At 45.9% G+C, this 20,549-nt stretch overlaps 1 protein-coding gene and 2 non-coding genes across 3 annotated transcripts; 2 read left to right on the top strand and 1 right to left on the bottom strand.

Moving 5' to 3' along the window:
• Nucleotides 1–3,515: 3,515 nt before the first annotated feature.
• trnav-uac (transfer RNA valine (anticodon UAC)) lies at nt 3,516–3,588 on the top strand. The gene has a single exon. It is a non-coding gene; the product is annotated as a tRNA-Val (tRNA).
• A 3,292-nt stretch (nt 3,589–6,880) lies between these two features.
• trnas-gcu (transfer RNA serine (anticodon GCU)) lies at nt 6,881–6,962 on the bottom strand. Its single transcript has one exon. It is a non-coding gene; the product is annotated as a tRNA-Ser (tRNA).
• A 4,055-nt stretch (nt 6,963–11,017) lies between these two features.
• On the top strand, nt 11,018–19,848 carry LOC140206942 (uncharacterized). Its single transcript, XM_072275241.1, has 2 exons — nt 11,018–11,045; nt 17,418–19,848. The coding sequence occupies exon 2, from the start codon at nt 17,823–17,825 to the stop codon at nt 19,128–19,130; it is 1,308 nt and encodes a 435-aa protein (XP_072131342.1). The 5' UTR covers nt 11,018–11,045; nt 17,418–17,822; the 3' UTR covers nt 19,131–19,848.
• Nucleotides 19,849–20,549: the final 701 nt, after the last annotated feature.

Genomic DNA, 20,549 nt, shown 5'->3' with positions numbered 1-20,549 from the left:
GGAAATAACCAAACTCTCCAATCTATAGCAGAAATAAAGGAAAAGCAGAACTGTTGGAAATATCAACACTTTCAGGAGTTCAATTCATTAATATGCTTACAGAGCAGGTAAGGATTCATTTTCGAAATTGGAAAGTTATTTGACCCTTTCATCTGAGCGGTGCAGACTTCTAAACCATTTCAAAAATAAAATAGCCGGGGAGAGCAGAAGAACTTTCAACTGCTCTCTGAATTTTGTCTGAGTCACTCCGTAAATAAATGTATTCGTGCAGCTGCTGAAATTCTGAATCACAGAACCCCAAAACTGTGCCTGAGAAAGCCGAATGGACATTTCCAGGTCTGTGTAGAGGCATCGCATGAGAATGAAGACCAGAGTGCTTGTCGCCCAACAGAGAAGGAAACTCGCCGACAGGCTGAAGAGCAGACTGATGGATTGTCTCCGACTCTCCATCTCCGGATCTCACTGTTTCCCGCAATTTCCCCGTCCCTTGAGTCCCCTGCGGACTCTGCTCGCCGCCAGTATCTGTCTGACGGTCAGAGCATTGCGGGTCAAAATGAGGAAGAATGGAAGTAGCGGATTCAACAGACGGTCCACCCAATAAAACCCCTCAAACGATGGCAAGAAAGGAAGTACTGGTCTGTTGAAACAGACCCAGTTACCCCTCACGTCCAACGTTGCTTTTTCCATGTCGAGGAAATAAAATGGAATATTTTTTTAAAACAGATCCCTATAGATACTACGGTAATCACCAAATTCGCAATTTTGGTGATGCAGTACTTTGTTTTAAATTTAGCGGAGCAAAAGGCCACAAAGCGATCGAGAGTGAAAGCGACCGTAAACCAGACGGAGCATTCAACGGCCACGTAATACAGGACATAGTGGGCAAGGCAGTACGGAGCGCTGTCCCGGGCTGTGTAAAGTCTGTATTCTTGAACAATCTGGTAGGACAAGACTTCAATAATCACCACCATTAGATCGGCCGCAGCCATCGCCACCAGGTTGCGCGTGACGCATTTGGAGAGACCGCAGTTTCCTCGGCATTTTCCTTATTGCCATAATCCATCATTCATCTCTAATGCACTGTTACGGAGGAAAAACAAGTATACCCGTGTTGAAAAGTAGCAGGGTTGCAGAAGAACTCGTCGATGACCTTGAAGGCAGACTGCCAGACACACCACAGGATGACGGGACCAGCGTTGAGGAACAGTGGACGGCCTTCAGAGACGCTGTCTACACCACCGCCTTCGAACACCTCGGACCAGCAACCCGAAGAAAGCAAAGTAAGTCTCCATTAATTCCCACGTGGCTGACCAAATGCAAAGATTACTCGCATTGGCAGTCTTAAGACACAAAATGATTCCCAGAGACACAGGACCTACTTTTTACGATCGCAAGTGACCGTCAGAGTGTTATATTCGGGTTACCTTACTTCATAATTTCCATTTGCGCTCACCCTGCCACCACCACCCCCCCCGCCCCCATCTATCCCTCTTGCTGACAACTGCCACTACCTGTCACTTTTCCAGCTGGTTTTCACTGCTTTCCATGCGTGTTTTTTTTTCTGTTGGGAACTTCAATACATGGACCGTGTGCAATCAATTTCAGATCATCATGTAATCTGCTCACGGGTACTGTAGCCGAGAGGTTTCTGTCTCCAGTCTTTAAAGTGAAGGGGCTTCGAATCACAACACAGCCACGGCTCGAATGTCCCCCTGTGCTTTTTCGAGAAGCTGTCGTTGGGCGGATGGTCGCAACCGACATTCACCATCCTGCAGTTGTAACAGAAATCTCTCATACCCCTGATGATCCCGTACATCGATTCTCCTTCCACCCCAGCGCAGTAAAACAGTGGCTAAGATTGTGTCACTAAATTGAATGTAGATTGTTTTTTACAAGTGGAGTCCTCATGTTGTAATTAATTTTGGAAAGAGCTGACCATCCACTCTCCAAACAGACTGGCCGGAGCTCTCATCATTGAAGCCAATCTGTTCTTTACATAGGTTAACCCAGCGTAAAAGAACAGGTCGAGGAGAGAATCTCTCTGCCCACCAAAGTCCGTCCCTCATTGAAACATGCGATAGAAACACCATTACAGTTTCTCCACGTTGCTAAAATTACCTCTGCATTGAACGGAGTCATGTTCACGTCTCACTCACGTAATAAATATGCGCACTGATCTGCCAGCGTAAATTAAAACAATATACTGTCCATAATCCCGATAAAACCCCGCATGGATTTGTTCCTGCTGTACATGACATTAAATCAAAGGTGGAGTCCCGGCCGATATGCAAGCTATCAGTTACCCAGTGAAACCGCGCGACATGCGATGTACCCAGCATACGCGCCGCGCCGCAAATGCTTGGAGGACAGTATCAAACTCCACCTTCCAGCACCCTGACATGGGGTTAAACTGGAGGAATTATCCATGTCATTGCGGCTGTCGTTACAATACAAGGTGAGCGCACGGAATGAAAACTGAAAGGTCCGGAAATGGGCAATTCCTTGGTTACTTTTCACACTAAACTATTGAAACCTGCAGTTGAGACGATTCCATTCTGGAACAGAATTATAAATCAGTTCTTCCATGTCCAGTGTAATCCGATTTCTGACTTGCTTTACCAAGCTGCTGTTAAAGAATGGAGCCCTCCACCAAATCTACTGACATGCCGATTATCAGATCCTTCAGGCTCTCTGTGACCTGCGACCTCTGATGTGACCGACTCAACACTGCTGTAAAATGCTCACATTCCCGCTCTCCTGTCACACGGGGCTCGCTTCCTGATGGTTATTGTGATTAATATAATTTTCCATCCAAAAGAGGTTGTTTAATTATCCGCAGATGACTGGGTCTGGTTCAAATACGACGGAACAGTTTGGAAAATGAAGATTAAGATGGTATTAATGAAACATTAGTGTGATTGTGTGTTTAATAATAGCTCGCTTGTGCACTAGGCGGGGCTAAAGACATTGGTTTTGACTCTACAGATGCTATTTCCTCTTGTTTTCACTATTTCCGTTGTCTATGAATTATTTCCTTCAATTAACGTTCTGGCGAGAGTGACGAGAACGGAAGATTGGCGAAGACTGGCGAAAAACTAATCTATAGCGAGAAATGTCAAAATTACAGTTGAATTATCCTTGAGAGGCGGGGAGCCACCATGTGGTGACTGAAGGACACTGCAGCGGCCGATACGTTTTTTGTTGCAACACACATAAAAGTTGTTGGTGAACGCAGCAGGCCAGGCAGCATCTCTAGGAAGAGGTACGGTCGGGTGTTGTTGGATGTTGCGCCCTGACCAAAATATCACAGCAAATTCGTCGTGAATTTAATAAATATGCCCTATAAAGTTGGCCCTTGTTCCTGAAGTGGGAACGAAGAGTGGGCAAAATTTCGTTTTCTATTGCTTGCGGGCAGAAAAAAATTGTCCTTAAGAGCAGGATGAATAAATAGAGAGTCGGAGGTGCAGGATGTCTGGTCAGTGCTCAATAGCGTAGAACATTGAGCTCCTGGCAGCGTTTCTGTGGTGTAGTGGTTATCACGTTCGCTTTACACGCGAAAGGTCTCCAGTTCAATCCTGGACAGAAACACTCTTTAGGCTCCAGGATTTAGGAGGCATGTGATCTCAAAGATCCCGCAAACTTTTACGTTCGTATTTACATTTATTATCATGGGAATACCCCTGCGGGAAATTGAAAAGGAATGGTCAAAAATCTCGTGCATAATCTACAGAGCAAGGGAATTGGGAACCGTTTTGTTTCGAGACAAGATGATGATGCGAGATCGTATATCGGTATAGAGTTATAGTCACTATATTTTAATATGTCGGTCTTGCTGAGTATTGATGCAACATGTAACTACTTACGGAATATCCCACGCGTGCATGCAGATGAGTAATTAACCAGTGATGTTTTTTCTTTCCTTCGTCGTTAACGTCACGAATAAGTTTATATTTCGGTATACACTTTACCCTGTGACTCAACACATAGCTCCCGATGTTCCCTCGGCACCCTGTTACCTCTATTACATTATTAAAACATAAGGGTCAGCTATCCTCATCAAACCGGCCACTGTTAAGTACATTATTCAATGTCTTGATGGCGGACTTACCACTGATGTTCCAATCTGCCCACAGTCGATATAAAATATGTATCACTGAAGTTGCAGAAATGTCAGTCAAAATGTATCCGGAGGTATCAGCAGAATGGAAGGGAGAAAACATAAAACCGTACATCGGAAGTAAAGAGACAGATGGGTGGGGAAATCGCGGTTTAATCGGTGCCGCCCACAGTATTCATGCGCTGTATGGAAATTCCTTCAGTTTGTGTTTTACTTGTAGATTCCTCGCCTGCGTGGCCGCGGTTGATGCATTTCACTTACTCGGTCCGGACGTTGTGCCGCTCTTCTGCTGTCTCCGGAATCGGATGATGAGAACATACTCCGCTCGATCTGTCTTTGATATCAGTTCGGTACACTCGAGTATTAATCGACACCGCGCTGTGTTTAAACGTTTCTGACGCGTGTTCTGCAGGAAGGTTTGAAAATCACCTGCTTCGGGATCTGTGCGCTCAACTCCCAGTTCAGAATTTCCGCATGCACCTCCATCCGCCCTTCATCGTTGCGAAGAGACGGAGGCTGAATGGGGAAACTGATAAACATCGCAACTTATAGTGACACTCACACATTTTCCCCTGTAGGCGCATTTGTACTGATCGTTCAAGGAGCAGCAGACTTTGGAACAGTTCAGGAGAACTGGAAAATTGGAAATGTCTCTCCACTCTTTAAAGGGAGAGAAACAAAAGACAAGAAATTTTATTCCCATTCCCATTCAGCCACACATTTTAATTCCACATCCCATTCCCATTCCGATATGTCTATCGACGCCCTCCTCTACTGTCAAGATGAAGCCACACTCAGGTTGGAGGAACAACACCTTATATTCTGTCCGTGAAGCCTCCAACCTAATGGCATGAACATTGACTTCTCTAACTTCCGCTAATACTCCATCTCCCCCTCTAACCCCATCCGTTATTTATTTTTATACACACATTCTTTCTCTCACTCTCCTTTTTCTCCCTCTGTCCCCCTCACTGTACTCCTTGCCCATCCTCTGTTTCCCCCAATCCCCCTTTTCTTTCTGCCTAGGCCTCCTGTCCCATTATCCTCTCATATCTCTTTTGCCAATCACCTGTCCAGCTCTTGGCTCCATCCCTCCACCTCCTGTCTTCTCCTATGATTTTGGATCTCCCTCTTCCCCTCCCACTTTCAAATCTCTTACTAGCTCTTCCTTCAGTTAGTCCTGACGAAGGGTCTCGGCCTGAAACGTCGACTGCACCTCTTCCTAGAGATGCTGCCTGGCCTGCTGCGTTCACCAGCAACTTTTATCTGTGTTACAGGAAATGTTAGGCCCGTTAGTCTTCTTCTGTGTTTAGGACGATGTTGTCCATTATTAAGGATGAAGTTTCGGGGCACTTCGAGGCACATATTAAAATAGGGCAAAGTCAGCATGGTGTTCCTCAGGGGAAATTTAGCTTGACAAATCTGTTGGAATTCCTCGAGGAAATAACAGACAGGATAAATGGAGAAGGGTCAGTGGATGTTGCTGGCCTAGAAAATCAGAAGGAATGTCACAGGGTGCAACTCTTGAGGTTTCTTAACAAGAGGAGAGCCGATGGTCTTACGGGAGTTATACTAGCATGGATCGAAGATTGGCTGAATGGCCGGAGGCAGCGAGTGGAATTAAGTGGAGCGTTTTTCTTGTCGGCTGCCGGTGACCAGTAGTTGTTTGGACCACTTATTTTCACGTTATATGTCAATAATCTGAATAAGGGGATTGATAGTTTTCTGGCCAGTTTGCAAATGGTATAAATATAGGTTGATGGTTATGTTGTGTGAGTATTAATCAGCAGGACCTTGGCAGAAGGAACTGAACTGATTAGGAGAGAGATGTAAAATTATATTGGGAAGTGTATGGTCATTCACTTAGGCAGAAGCTATAAAGGCGTGGTCTATTTTCTAAACGGCGAGCATGTTCAGAAAACAGATGTGTAGAAGGAAGCGGGAGACCTGGTACAGGATTCCCGAAAGATCAACTTGCAGGTTGGCTCAGTATTAACGAAGGGAAACGCAGTGACAGTTTACATTTCGAGAGAACTGGAAAAGGAAAACAAGGATGTAATGCTGAGTCTTTGTAAGGCATTGGTCAGACCGCAGTTGGAATATATTGAGCAGCGTGTGTTCCTTAACCAAAAGCGGGTGTGCTGGCATTGGAAAGCGCCCAGGAGACATTCGCCAGAATGATCCTGGGAATTACAAGGCGAAATATGCAGAGCGTTTAATGACTTTGGGACTACACTTGCTGTAGTTTCGGAGAATGACGCGGGTATCCCGTTGAAACTTATCGAATAATGAAAGGCCTGGAGATAGTGGACATGGAGAAGATGCTTCTTGTCGTGGAGAAGTCTAAAAATAGAGGGAACTAACCTAGAATATAAGGAAGTCATTTTCGAACTGGGGTAAGGAGAGATTTCTGTAGCCTGATGGTTGTGAATTTGTGGAATTTATTGCTACAGATAGCTGTGGAGGCCACGTCATTCGATATATTAACAGTTTCATGATCAGTAAGGGGGTCACATGTGACGAGGAGAAGGCAGGAGAATAGGGTTGAAAGGGATAGTATATCAGCCATGCTGGAACGGCAAAGCAGACCCGATGGGCGGAATGGCCTAATTCCTCTCCAAATGACCAAATTTGGAGACAAATTCCAATTGTGAACATTATTTTTCATGACTCACAAAGCAAACTATCTGGCAAATATTGGAGACTTGGAAGCTTTAAAGTACAGTAATAGTTGAACAGATGGCCCCTCACATAAAGAGGTCACGACGAGGATGGGATTCGAACCCATGCGTGCAAAGCACAATGGATTAGCAGTCCATCGCCTTAACCTCTCGGCCACCTCGTCTGTTCTTCTGTCTCTTGTGTTACAAAATTCTGAATTTCTTCACAGCACTTAGAAACTCCTCTTATGTTCGAAATATTTGTTTTCAGATACCATTTATATTTACTTTGCCTGTGATGCTTACCAGAATTTCTGGATATTGGGAAGAAAGACTTAGTGAGATAGGTGCTAACCATAGGGAAAAACAGAACTAGCTATTATTGGCATTTCAGACACCACCGCCGTGCTATGCCAAATTGATCGGTTCCGTGCGCTGTAGCTCTAAGAAATAGTGTGTTTTGGGTAGTGCAGTGAGATAAAATTATATCGAATTTAGTAAACGTCTAGTAACTTGTTTATCAAATTGTTTGATTTCAAGAAACACATATTATCGTAAATTATCATCTGGCTCCAAAACAACGGCGTTTCGTGTATTGGCAATTATGAGAACCCGATAGCTATTAAATTACAGAAACGCTGAAGAGCACTTCCGTCTGCGGCAGCAGATCTGAATATCCCAACCTTAACCGACACAATGCGTGGCTGCTCGGTTCTGGTATATGCATATGATATATAAAAAGAAATCACGCCCGATGATGTTTTGAATGAACTGGACCATTTTGCTGATTCCACTCCCAGAACTTAGGGCCGCCTGAAAAGTCAGAGGCGCGTGCCTTTAAGGATGGCTTTTTATGTAAGAGAAACAGAGACACAGAATATTAAATCCTTGTAAATGAAAGTCGCAAAATGTAGTGATATTAACAACATTGGCCGAACGTTCATCTGGACGTGTGTAGCAGCATTGGGCCGGTACCGAATTTAAACGAGAGCCGATGGTGTTACGGCCTGGGGGAAGTATCTGAAGGTGAGATCCTCTTAGTGGAAGCTCCAAAATACCACGAGGGAGGGGAGTTGACCGCTGAAGACACCTCGGTGAGAGAAAGGTCGCGGCGACTGGCCCCTGCAGCCGTGAAGGACGTGTGTGTGGATTATAGGACTCTGACAAGGCGCACTGTCATTGACCTGAATACGGGTCTGACGGCCGAAGACGCGATGGTCTGTCTGAATGGTGCGATGTGGTTTAATGTGCTGGATCTGAGGAGTGGATGTTGCCAGATCCCGATGAGTGAGGCCAATGAGGAGAAGACGGCAGTTATAGGTCCCCTAGGATTCTTCCAGTCCGAAAAGATGCCACAGGGCATATCCGGAGCCCTTGCAACCTTCCCGCGGGGGACGGGGGATGTGGACTTGTTTGGAGTTTTGGTGTATTTGGATGATCTCCTAGCATTGAGATTCACCTTGGAAGACTATGAATTGAGGCGAGTGAGGAATCCCGGGCGACTAGGGATAAACTAAGTAAAACTTTCTTTGGACGAGTGCCAGCTCTGGAGAAGGACGCAGATCCTGAGTGTTTGGCTGAGAGAGGAGATTTGTACCGCTGAACTGAACGCTCAGAAATGCAGGATGGAGACTGAGTGCTGCAATTTTGGGACAACCATTGAAGGATTGGAGTCCACGCTCATCAAAGTGGAGACGGGGAAACGGTATTCCGAGCCGAAGCTGCGGTCATTACTGATGAATTAATCCAAAGAGACGCTGCAATGACCAACCTTCGAAAGGATCAGCAGAAGCTCAAGAAATCGACCCAGCACAGATTGGAAGAAGCTGGTGGTGTAATTGCGTCCCAGATAGAGATGGACACGGAGCGTGTGTCAGAACTGCTGCGACTGCGGGTGGAGGTCGAGGAGTCAAAGAGTCAGAGGGCATCTCGATTGCCGGAGGTTGAAGAGGCCGCAGAGGCAGCCCAGGCTAAGTGCTTCCGTTTGGAGAGCATCAAACAGCATTTACCAATCGAGGAAATGGGGAGGAATATGGATTCGAAGGATGGTGTGCTGGTTGTGTGGTACATACTAGGTGAGAGTAAGCGTTCGACACGGACTAGAATGGTCGAGATGGACTGGTTCCGTGCTGTAATTGTTATATGGTTAAATGGTTATAGAAGGAGGTGGGACCATGAGGGAGGTGGTAGGCAGCAGGGGGAGGGGGCAGAGTAAAACTGGGATAGGGGAAAGGCGGGGGCGGGAATTTCCGGAAGTTGGGGAATTCAATATTCATACCAAGGGGCTGGAGACCACCCAGACGGTATATGAGGTGTTGCTCCTCCAACCTGAGTTTAACCTCATCATGGCAGTAGAGGAGGCCATGTATGGACATATCTGAATGGGAATGTGAAGCAGAGTTGAAGTGGGTGGCAACCAGGGGATCCTGTCTATTGTGCTCGACGAAGCAGTCCCCCAATCTGCCTCGGGTTTCACCGATGTAGAGGAGGCCGCACCGGAAGCACTGGATGTAATAGATGACCTCTCATGGTATTTTTTAATTCAAATCAGCCCTGTGTTAAATGTTTAACTATCACAGTGACTGAAGGCAGCTGCAGGTTCATGAGGAACTGTTACTGTCAGATTCTGCAGTTTTTGCGGCTGCTCATCGCACCCAGGACTGAACCCTGGTCACTGAGTATTGGAGGAGTCTGTTCTGCTGATGTTAGCCTTAAACTAGACTGATGTTTAATATTGTGGATCTGTGAAAGATAAATCCGTTCGGTATCAAATCCCGTGTCTCAGGTACTTACTGTATCTACCACACTCACAATGTACACTAGAGAGGTCACTCGGCCCATCTGGTCCCTGCCCAGGTTTCTGTTCCATATCAGTATATGAAAATCTATCCCTGCCGTTCCCCTCTCACTCTCCCTGTGATGACAGGTTGCAACTAGTCACCACTCCGTGGGATAGGAGATTTTCTTTGAATTTCATGGAATCATAGAAATCTACAGCACATTACAGACCCGTTGGCCCACAATGTTTTGTCGACCATGTAACTTACTCTAGAAACTGTCTAGAATTACCCTACTGCATAACCCTCTATTTTCCTAACCTCCATGTATCTATTTAAGAATCTCTTAAAAGACCCTATTGTATCCTCCTCTACCACCATCGCTGGCTGTGCTTTCCACACACACACCACTCTTTGTGTAAAAACTTAGCTCTGACATCTCCTCTGTACCTACTTCCAAGCAGCTTAAACCTATGCCCCCTCGTGTTAGCCATTTCAGCCCTGGGAAAAGCCTCTGGCTATCCACACGACCAATGCCTCTCATCATCCTATACACCTGCATGAATTTCCTGCATGATTGTCTCCAGGCTGAATAAGACGATGAACTCACTGTGGTTTTGATGTTCTTTGGAGCTCTGAACTAAGGTGGTTAAACTCCTCCTTCCCCGCTCTTTTCAACGTTTTCTATCATTTTCACTCATTTCAAAGGACTGTGCCATAGACAGCTGGGTTGTTGCAATGCACTTCTAAAGTCTGACAGCAGACTAGCGAGTGAATCTTCGATGGAGCAGAGGCAGAAATCAAAGAGTTGCCAGCCTGAGTCAGGGCTTTGGGGCTCCAGAAAGAGATGGGGTCTAGAGTTTATGAGGAGGAGGAGGAAGAAGAGGAATCAGACCAGCAGGATGTGGCTACAGAAACATTTGGAAGCTGATTGATTTTTAAAAAGGTGGTTAATGTCTGCAAAATACTGGAGAAAATCAACAGATGAGGCCGCAAATGTGGAGAGGAATAAATAGATAACGATTAGGCCGAGCCCCTTCGGCATGGCTAGACTGTGTACTCCTCTGCTTAGTTGCTGCCCGAACTGCAGAGTTCATCCAGAATAGTGTGTGTGTGTGTGTGTGTGTGTGTGTGTCTACATTTCCAGCAACAGCAGAATCTCTTGTGTTTTATATCTGCATTTTGTAAGAGGATTGTACCTTGGCTCCTGACACGCGAAATGCCTGTTGATATTGAGTATATTATTTATGGAAGCTGCTTTCTGCGTGAAAACAGCTGCTGAGTTTTCTACACACAAAACACAGTGAGGCATGGACATGGAACCGGTGCCTGCAGAAACCTAAAGTCACCGTGATCACCCAGAAAGCGGTGCCTTAAAAATAACGCCCGCGCTGCAGCACCGATTAAATGCGCAGGCGTCAGGGTTGTTGACGTTCCCGAATATCACGCATGCGCGCAGTACACAAAAGGCCGCGGAACGATCAGCTACAGGTAAGAGCATATTCCGGGCGGGGGGTTTCGACTCTGACTGAGGGGCAATTGCTCCTGCCATCGTGGCCCGCAATCCCGGGGCAGTCCTGTTCTCTTCCCTCTCTCTCTCTCTCTCAGCCCCACCATCCGTACACGGGCCCCGGGGATCTTCCGGCTGATGAGGGAGTGGGAACCGATGCATCTTTCAGACAGAGCTGAGCTCCAGCTGTCTAAATACAAGGATTAGGAACTCGGAGAAAGGGAACAAAATCTTTTAGATCAGTAGCTGAGAAAATCTCCTTTGTTCTACCTTCAACCACAAACAAAAGAAACTCTGCAAATGCTGGAAATCCAAGCAACACACATAAAATAGGTAAAATAGAACTATTTTCCATAGATGCTGCCTGGCCTGCTGAGTTCCTCCAGCATTTTGTGTGTGTTGCTTGTTCTACCTCCTCTTGTTCTGGATGTTTCTACCCGTGGGAACATATTTTGACCCATTCTGTCCGGTGACATAATGATATCAAACACCTTTGTCCTGGGCAACATGTAGCTTTCACATAACAAACGTGCCAGACTCCAATGAGACAGACTGCTGCCCTTCCCTTCATATTCATTGGCATTGCCATCAATGAGTTCACCACCATCAGTCACCTGGGGGAGGGTTCAGGAGAGATATTTATGTACAACACAGAAAATGGTATTACCTGTGTGTATTGTGGCAATGCAAAAGTTGCTGGAGAATGTGCAAGTGGGAAGAAGTGAGTGATATTGGGAAATCTGACTTTTTAAAGTATCATTTTACGAGCAAATCAGATATGGACAGTGTGCAAAATTTCTGTTGAGAAGATCCTTCATTACCCGCTACAGGCCCGCTACATAGGTTGTGTGAGAGTGCAGATGAACATGATCAAACCTAGGGGAGATCAAAGTTCTTATTGATTGTGATTTGCTAGCTGTTAAAGTCAATACCTCTCTATATAAAATTCAGTGTGCACATTTTTGTTACTGTTAAAAATTGCACAGCGCAAGATATTTGCACACACTTGTCATTACAAATTTGAGGGGGCATTGGTGGAAAGGTGGGGAGACCTCCAGTGTCCCTGACACCATCACCTACAAGATGTGTATCCAGCTACACTTTAAGGAGTTGGAACTCAAAATAGATGAATTCCGGATCATCTGGGAGTCAGAAGGGATGATAGATATAACATGAAGAGAGGTGAGTTACACCCAAGGTGCAGGACACAGGAAACTGGGTGAGAGTCAGGAAGGGGAATGAGGTTAAATAGCCATCGCAGAGTACTCTTGTGGCCATCCCTCACAACAGCAGATGGACCACTTTAGAAACTTGTTGGGCGGTGGGGGGGGGGGAATTACCTTGCAGAGGAAAGTCAAAGTGGTGATAGGGGGTTAGTTAGTTTGGGAAATAAAACTAGCAGAGGTCTAATATCCTAGTGGTAAGGCTTGCTATTGCTAGTGTGGGGGTGGGAGTGTTGGTTAAAGTAAAGTTGCAGGGGGGTGGGGGGCGGAAGCCAGAATGACAGAACAGATAGTGGAGAGGGTGAATTGAATTGAATTGACTTTATTACATACATCCTTCATATACATGAGGAGTAGAAATCTTTACGTTACATCTCCGTTTCAATGTGCAATGTGTAATTTATAGTAATTTATAACAAATAGTTTGTACATAGGACAGTCTATATAACATAGAAATACAGTTCTATCAGCATGAATTAATCAGTCTGATGGCCTGCTGGAAGAAGCTGTCCCGGAGCCTGTTGATCCTGGCATTTACGCTGTGGTACCGTTTCCCAGATGGTAGCAGCTAGAACAGTTGGTGGCTGTTTCTGTAAATGTCCTGTCAGTGGAAAGTTCACATCTGCAGATTCGCTGTGCTGTCCGCACCACTCTCTGCAGAGTCCTGTCATTAAGGGAAGTACAGTTCCAAACCAGGCAGTGATGCAGCCAATTAGATTGCTCTCAATATTGCCCCTATAGAGTGTTCTTAGGATTTGGTGGCCCATAACAAACTTCTTCAACTGTCTGAGGTGAAAGAGGCGCTGTTGTGCCTTTTCCACCACACAGCCGGTATGTACAGACCACATTAAATCCTCGTTGATGTTTATGCCGAGGAACTCAAAGCTGTTCACCCTCTCAACCCCAGATCCATTGGTGTCAACGGGGGTTAACCTGTCTCCATTCCTCCTGTTGTCCACAATCAGCTCCTTTGTTTTTCTGACATTGAGGGAGAGGTTGTTTCCTGGACACCAGACAGATTTGTTCAGACCTAAGACGAAGTCAGCAATCAGAAGGTTGAGCATGGTGCCATGAATGTGCTGAGCTGTGTATATCACAATGCAAGAAGCATTGTAGGAAAGCCAGATGAGCCCAGGGCATGGAATTATGATATTGTAGGCATCACTGGGAGCTGGTTGCACCCAACAGTCTGAGGGATTCAGAGGAACAAATTTGTAGAGAGTTCACAGACTATACCAAGAAACAAAAGTTGATATTGTAAGTGATTATAACTTCCCATATGTAGCCCCCTGGTAAACCTCAGCTCGCTCAACTCGCTTTCATCTAGGGGAAGCAGCCTTCGGCCCCGCCAAACTGGGTAATCAAGTTTGTGTGGCTGCTGTGGCCAGTTAGAAGATTAGGTTTTGTACCTTTAAATTAATCACGGACATGGACACGTGACCGGGCTCTTCTTGTAGCGTATGGTGCGCTGTCTTCTCCAGCATCTCCGCCTCCACATTCAAGGATCAGTGACATTCCCGCAAAATAACAGACAATACAGCATATGCCATTAAATGATTACAATTTATAGATATTACTGGAACTATGTAATTAATAGAGATAAAATATAAAAGGAAATAAAAGGCGCCAAACTTATCAAAGTTCACTTCGTGCACAACAGTTGGATCTCAAGTAACGGGGTCTCCTTTCCACCATTCAATCCCCTCCGACCACCTCGACCCGCCGCCTGGGACCAACCACAGTGGTCGACCAGACGCTCCACACGAGTATGTCTTCGTCTCCTCTCCTCGCTGAAGACCCTGGGCCTTGGACTCTGGCTCGTGGTCCATCCTATCGGCCAGCCCACAGCATCGTGTCCACTGTCTCTGTCCCCATCGTGCCTTCTGCGCCAAAGCCCGCGCATCACACTAGCTTACAGACACACAAGAAAAAATAACGTCTATCCCAATTGGTTAGCAACTGAATACTACTCTCTTTGTAACCCAAACAAGCAGCTAGAGAGAAAACTTTCTCAGCAGTTAACATAACAAAGAAGCCATTTTGGTTACCGTACACAGTAACATAAAAGAAGAAACCCCTTACACATATATTGACTGGGACTCCCATACTGTAAAAGGACTAGTTGTCAAATGTGCCTTAATTAGTATGTAAAATTTCCGATGTTGAAGTGTGCAGTAAGCTATTAGAAAATGGTCCAGGGCTGGTGACTGAAATTAGTGTACGGGAACACGTTATGTCTAGTGATCATAATGCCATGGGATTCCAAGTAAATACGGAAAAAACAGAGGAATGGACCAGGGGTTGAGATTCTAAATTGGAGAAAGTCAATTTTTATGGTATTTGCAAGGATTTGACAAGTGTGGATAGGGACAGGCTGTTTTCTGGCAAAGGAGTACGTGGTAAGTTGGAGTTCTTCAGAAGTGAAATTTTGAGGGTGTAGAGTTTGTATGTGCCTGTCAAAATAAAAGTTGAATTGTAACTAGTGCAGGGAACCTTGGTTTTCAAGAGATATTGAAGCCCCAGATATTTTGTTCCTGTAAATGCCTCAGGCTGTTGGGTGCTACCAAAACACATTAATGACTACAATATCATATTTCCACACCCTGAGCTCATCTTTCTTTAGTTGTCTTCTGTTGGTTTCTAAAAGCTTCTCAATCTTTTTTGCTCATTATCTGCACTCTCTTTGTTTTTTATGTTGACTTTGGCTTCTCACTTCAGCCATGGTTGTGTCCTCCTGCCTTTCTAATGCTTCCACTTTTTTGGGATGTGTCTATCACTCAGCTCCCGAATTGTTCACAGAAACTCCAGCCATTGCTGCTCTGTTGTCATTCCTACCAGTTTCCCTTCCAGTCAAGTTTGGCCAGCTTCCGTGTCACAGAAACATGGAGAAAGTCAGTGCAGAAACATGCCCACTCTGGAAGATCCGAATGGTAATTTATATAAGGAGACAAAATGGATGGGGGAGATTTTACATAGTACTTTTGCATCTGTATTTGCTCAGGGGATGGACACAGAGTCTATAGAAGTGAGGCAAAGTGGCATCACCTTCGTGGACCCTGTACAGATTACAGAGGTGGAGGTGTTTGCTGTCTTAAGGCCAATAAGCGTGGATAAATCACCAGGGCCTGACAAGTTGTTCCCTGGGACCCTGCGGAAGACAATTGCAGAAATTGTTGGGGCCCAAGCAGAGATACTTAAATCGTCCTTAGTGACAGGTGAGACACTGGGGGATTGGAGGACAGCCAATGTTGTTCTGCTATTCAAGAAAGGCTCTAAAAATAAATAGGAAATTCTACATTGGTGAGCTTGACATCAGTTGTGAGGAAGTTATTAGAAAGTATGTGCAGGAAATCAATATATATTTGGATACATGTGGACTGATTAAGGATAGGCAGCATGGCTTTGTGCATGGTAGGTCATGTCTAACCAATCTTATAGAGTCTCTCGAGGAAGTTATCGGGAAAGTGGATGAAGGCAATGCAGTGGATGTTGTCTACATGGATTTTAGCAAGGCACTTGACAAAGTCACATATGGGAGGTTGGTCAAGAAGGTTCAGTCACTCAGCATTCAAGATGAGATGGTAAATTGGATGAGACATTGGCTTTGGGAGAAGCCAAAGTTGTGGTAGCAGGTGGTTGCCTCTGTGACTGGAGGCCTGTGACTAGTGGTGTGCCACAGGGATTGGTGCTGGATCAGTTGTTGTTTGTCATCTATATCAGTAATCTGGATGATAGTGTGGTTAACTGGATCAGCAAATTTGTGGATGATACCAAGATTGGGGTGTAGTGGGCAGTGAGGAAGACTATCATGGCTTGCAGTGTGATTTGGACCAGCTGGGAAATAGTTTGAGAAATGGAAAATGTAATTTAATGCAGACTAGTGTGAACCGTTGCATGTTGGTAGGAACAAGGTCTTACACAGTGACTGGTAGGGCACTGAGGAGTGATGTAGAAGCAAGGGATCTGGGAATACAGGTCCATAATTCACTGAAAGTGATGCCCCAGTTAGATAGGGATGGAGAGAAAGATTTTGGCACATTGGCCTTCGTAAGCCAAAGTACTGAGTACAGGAGATGGATGTTATGTTGACATTGTACAAGACAATGGTGAGGCCTAATCTGGAGTATTGTGTACAGTTTTGGTCACCGACCTACAGGAAAGATATAAAAGAGGTTGAAAGAGTCCAGAGAAAATTCATAAGGATGTTGCCAGGTCTGGAGGACTTGGTTATAAGGAAAGATTGAACAGGTTAGGTGTTTATTCCTTGGAATGTAAAAGATTGAGGAGAGACTTGATGGAGGTGTACCACAATTATGAGGGGTAAAGATAGGGTAAATGCAAGCTGGCCTTCTCCACTGAGATGGGGTGGGACAACAACAAGAGGCCATGGGTTAAGGGTGAAAGGTGAAATATTGAGGGGAACATGACTGGAAACTTCTTCACACAGAAGGTCATCCGGGTGTGGAATGAGCAGACAGCACAAGTGGTGAACGTGACCTCAATTTCAACATTTAAGAGGTTTGTGTAGGTACCTGGATGGTAGGGATATGGGAGTAGAAAGCTTAAATAGTTCAGCACAAACTAGATGGGCCGAAGGGTCTTGTTCTGTGTTGTACTTTTCTATGACTGTGACAAGAACCTTAAATAGTATTAATATTCACTCTAATTCCTTTTATCAGACCGACCGTTCATCTCAGCAGCAAATTTTTATATGGTGTTAAAACTGTGGCACTTTAATCTAACAGTGCATAAAAGAAAGTCCCAGCTGCAGGTCAACAAAGGCTATTTGTGTGAGAGTGCTTCAGTCACTGTGGAACGAGACACCCATGTAGCTCAGTGGGAAGAGGGAATAATACCAATGGAGAGACTCAAACTGAGGCAAAGCACAGATTGGAGATGGCAGAAATGCCCCATTCTTATAGAGACAGGAAAAGCATCAGAGAGATTGATTCCAGTTAACATTTAATCCTAGATACCAGCACTGTGCCAGTTCGAAGATGAGTTCTCTCTCCAACTTGGGTTGAACCTCACTATAACAGTGTGATGTCAGATCACAGCTTGTTGACTAAAGTGATCTCATTTGAAATGTTGTCCTTCAGCCATTGATGGATTTTGTAAATATTTTTACAGGTTAAAAACGACAAGGAATTTATCTACAGGAATCTCGAACACAACACGCCAGTTTTTCTGACTCTGTCCAGATATTTAAGAATTGGAGCAAGGGATTCACTCGATCTTCCTTCCTGCTCAGACTGGGCAGGGATTCAGTCAATCATCTGACCGACTGGCATGGCCGTCAATCTACACAGGGGAGAGGCCATTCACTTGCTCAGACTGTGGGAATGGATTCACTGGGTTACCTCAACTGAAGGTACATCAGCAAGTTTACACTGGGCAAGACCATTCACCTGTTCTGTGGGTGAGAAGGGATTCAGTTGGTCTTCCCACCTGTAAGCACACCAGTCAGTTCACATTGGGCAGAGGCTTATCATCTGCTGAATTTGTGGGGAAGGATTCACTCAGTCAGCTGACCTAATGGCTGACCAGCGAGTTCACACCAGGGAGCGGCCATTCACCTGCTCAGACTGTGGGAAGGGATTCCATCAGTCAACCACCCTACTGGTACACAAGTCAGTTCACACTGGGGAGAGGCCGTTCACCTGCTCAGACTGTGGGAAGGGATTCACTCAATCGTCCAACCTAATAGTGCACCAGCGAGTTCACATCAGGGAGAAGCCATTCACCTGCTCAGACTGCAGGAAGGGATTCACTAGGTCATCTGACCTACTGGTGCACCAACGAGTTCACACTGGGGAGAGGCCATTCACCTGCTCAGATTGTGGGATGGGATTCACTCGGTCATCTGAACTGAAGGAACATCAGAGAGTTCACACCGGGGAATGGCCATTCACCTGCTCAGACTGTGGAAAGGGATTCACTTGTTTATCTAAACTGAAGGTACATCAGCGAGTTCACACTGGAGAGAGGCCATTCACCTGCTCAGACTGTGGGAAAGGATTCTCTCGGTCATCCAAGCTACTGGCACACCAGTCAGTTCACACTGGAGAGAGACCATTCACCTGCTCAGACTGTGGGAAGGGATTCATTTGCTCATCTAATCTGAAGGCACATCAGCGAGTTCACACTGGAGAGAGGCTGTTCACCTGCTCAGACTGTGGAAAGGGCTTTACTCGGTCACCCGACCTACTGGTACACCAGCGAGTTCACACTGCAGAGAGGCCATTCACCTGCTCAGACTGTGGGAAGGGATTCACTCGGTCACCCGACCTACTGGCACACCAGAGAGTTCACACTGGAGAGAGGCCGTTCAGCTGCTCAGACTGTGGGAAAGGGTTCAGTCGGTCACCCGACCTACTGGTACACCAGCGAGTTCACACTGGGGAGAGGCCGTTCACCTGCTCAGACTGTGGGAGGGGGTTCACTCAGTCCTCCACTTTACAGAGACACCAGTCTGTTCACACAGGGGAGAGGCCGTTCAGCTGCTCAGTCTGTGGGAAGAGATTCGCTCGGTCATCCAACCTAGAGAGTCATCAGCGAGTTCACACTGGGGAGAAGCCGTTCACCTGCTCAGAATGTGGGAAGGGATTCACTCATTCATTCACCCTACACAGACATCAGCGAGTTCACACTGGGGAGAAGCTGTTCACCTGCTCAGAATGTGGGAAGGGCTTCACTCGGTCATCCAATCTACAGAGTCATCAGCGAGTTCACACTGGAGAGAAGCCGTTCACCTGCTCAGACTGTGGGAAGAGATTCACTTGGTCATCCCAACTACTGGCACACCAGTCAGTTCATACGGGAGAGGCTGTTCCCCTGCTATGAATGTGGGAAAGCATTTCTGCAATCATCCTGCCTACAGAGACACCAGCGAGTTCACACTGGGTAGAGGCCATACACCTGCTCAGAGATTGGGAAGAGATTCTCTCAGCCATCTCCATCAAATGTGCATCATTGAGTTCACACTGGGGAGAGGCCGTTCACCTGCTGTGAATGTGAGAAGGGATTCACTCAGTAATCTAACCTTGTAACACGCTACCGGGTTCACACTGGGGAGAAAGTTTCAATAAGCTTCATGCTGGATATTTGTCCATCATTGTTTCTCAATGCAATTTTGAGAGTGACTGTCGGTGCTGAACTTGGGGGGGGTGTGACGTCACCTGTGGGGGAGCACTCGTATTTAAAAGCACCACAATGGACATTTCTTATGATTTCAGTGGGACAACAACATTAATCACGGGTTTCATCACTGAATCCAGTGTTGTGAGATGTAAAGTCCCCTGTTATGTGTCCGGCTGTGCCGTGTTGTTGGTGGAGTGGGCAGCGTGGTGTTTGTCTCGATTCGGGTCACAACACCAGAATTGCCAGCGGGGTCCACACACAGTGTATTAGTGACCAGAAAACCTCTCGTCCCTGCAGTCTTTGTCTCCTGGTAAACTCAACACCCTGACAATGTGGATCATAGACACCCCTTCCTCTCAGAGTCAGGGGATCATTCAGACAGCTGATCAAAGAGAGGAATTATATTTATTGGTCATTAAAGTTCACCCAGATTCGATGTTATTGTTCCCGTTTGTGGGAGGGGTGGGTTTTGGGGGGTTGATGATCGGGATGCCGTTCTTTTTTATACGGGGGTGGGGTGGGAGTCCGATTTTTTTCACTCTGAAAGCCTTTTTCTTTCTTTGTTTCGTGACTCTCTGGAGGAGAAAAAAAACTCAGAGTTGTTTATGGATACCTGCTTTGATAATGAATTAACCTTTGAACTATCCGTCCCGAGCGGGACTTCCCGTGTCCAAATATTTTCATTCCCATTCCCATTCCGACGTGTCAACCCATCGTCTCCTCTTGTGCCAAGATGTGGCCACCCTCAGGGTCCAGGATCAGCACCTTATATTCCGTCTGGGTTCATTTTCTCTTTCTTCTCTCTCTCTCTCTCTCTCTCTCTCTCTCTCTCTCTCTCCCTCTCCCCCCCCCCCCGACTTTTCAGCTCAGTGCTTCAACTAATAAAGACAACCACGCCATTTGCCTTCTTAACCACCCGATCAATCTCTGCAGTCTCTTTCAGGGAGCATTGAACTTGGAGTCTAAGATCCCTCTGATCATCAACACTGTTCAGGGTTTTGCATTTAACAGTGTACTGTCTCACACATTCGACCTACCAAGCTGCCAAGGTGATCATCACTAATCAAAACTCACTGAGATTTCTCAGGTCCTCTTGAATTTATTGCCAAGTGCACAAGTACG

Source organism: Mobula birostris, chromosome 13 (assembly GCF_030028105.1).
Source record: "Mobula birostris isolate sMobBir1 chromosome 13, sMobBir1.hap1, whole genome shotgun sequence".
NCBI classification, from domain to species: domain Eukaryota; kingdom Metazoa; phylum Chordata; class Chondrichthyes; order Myliobatiformes; family Myliobatidae; genus Mobula; species Mobula birostris.
This window is presented reverse-complemented; position numbering and strand designations above follow the sequence as displayed.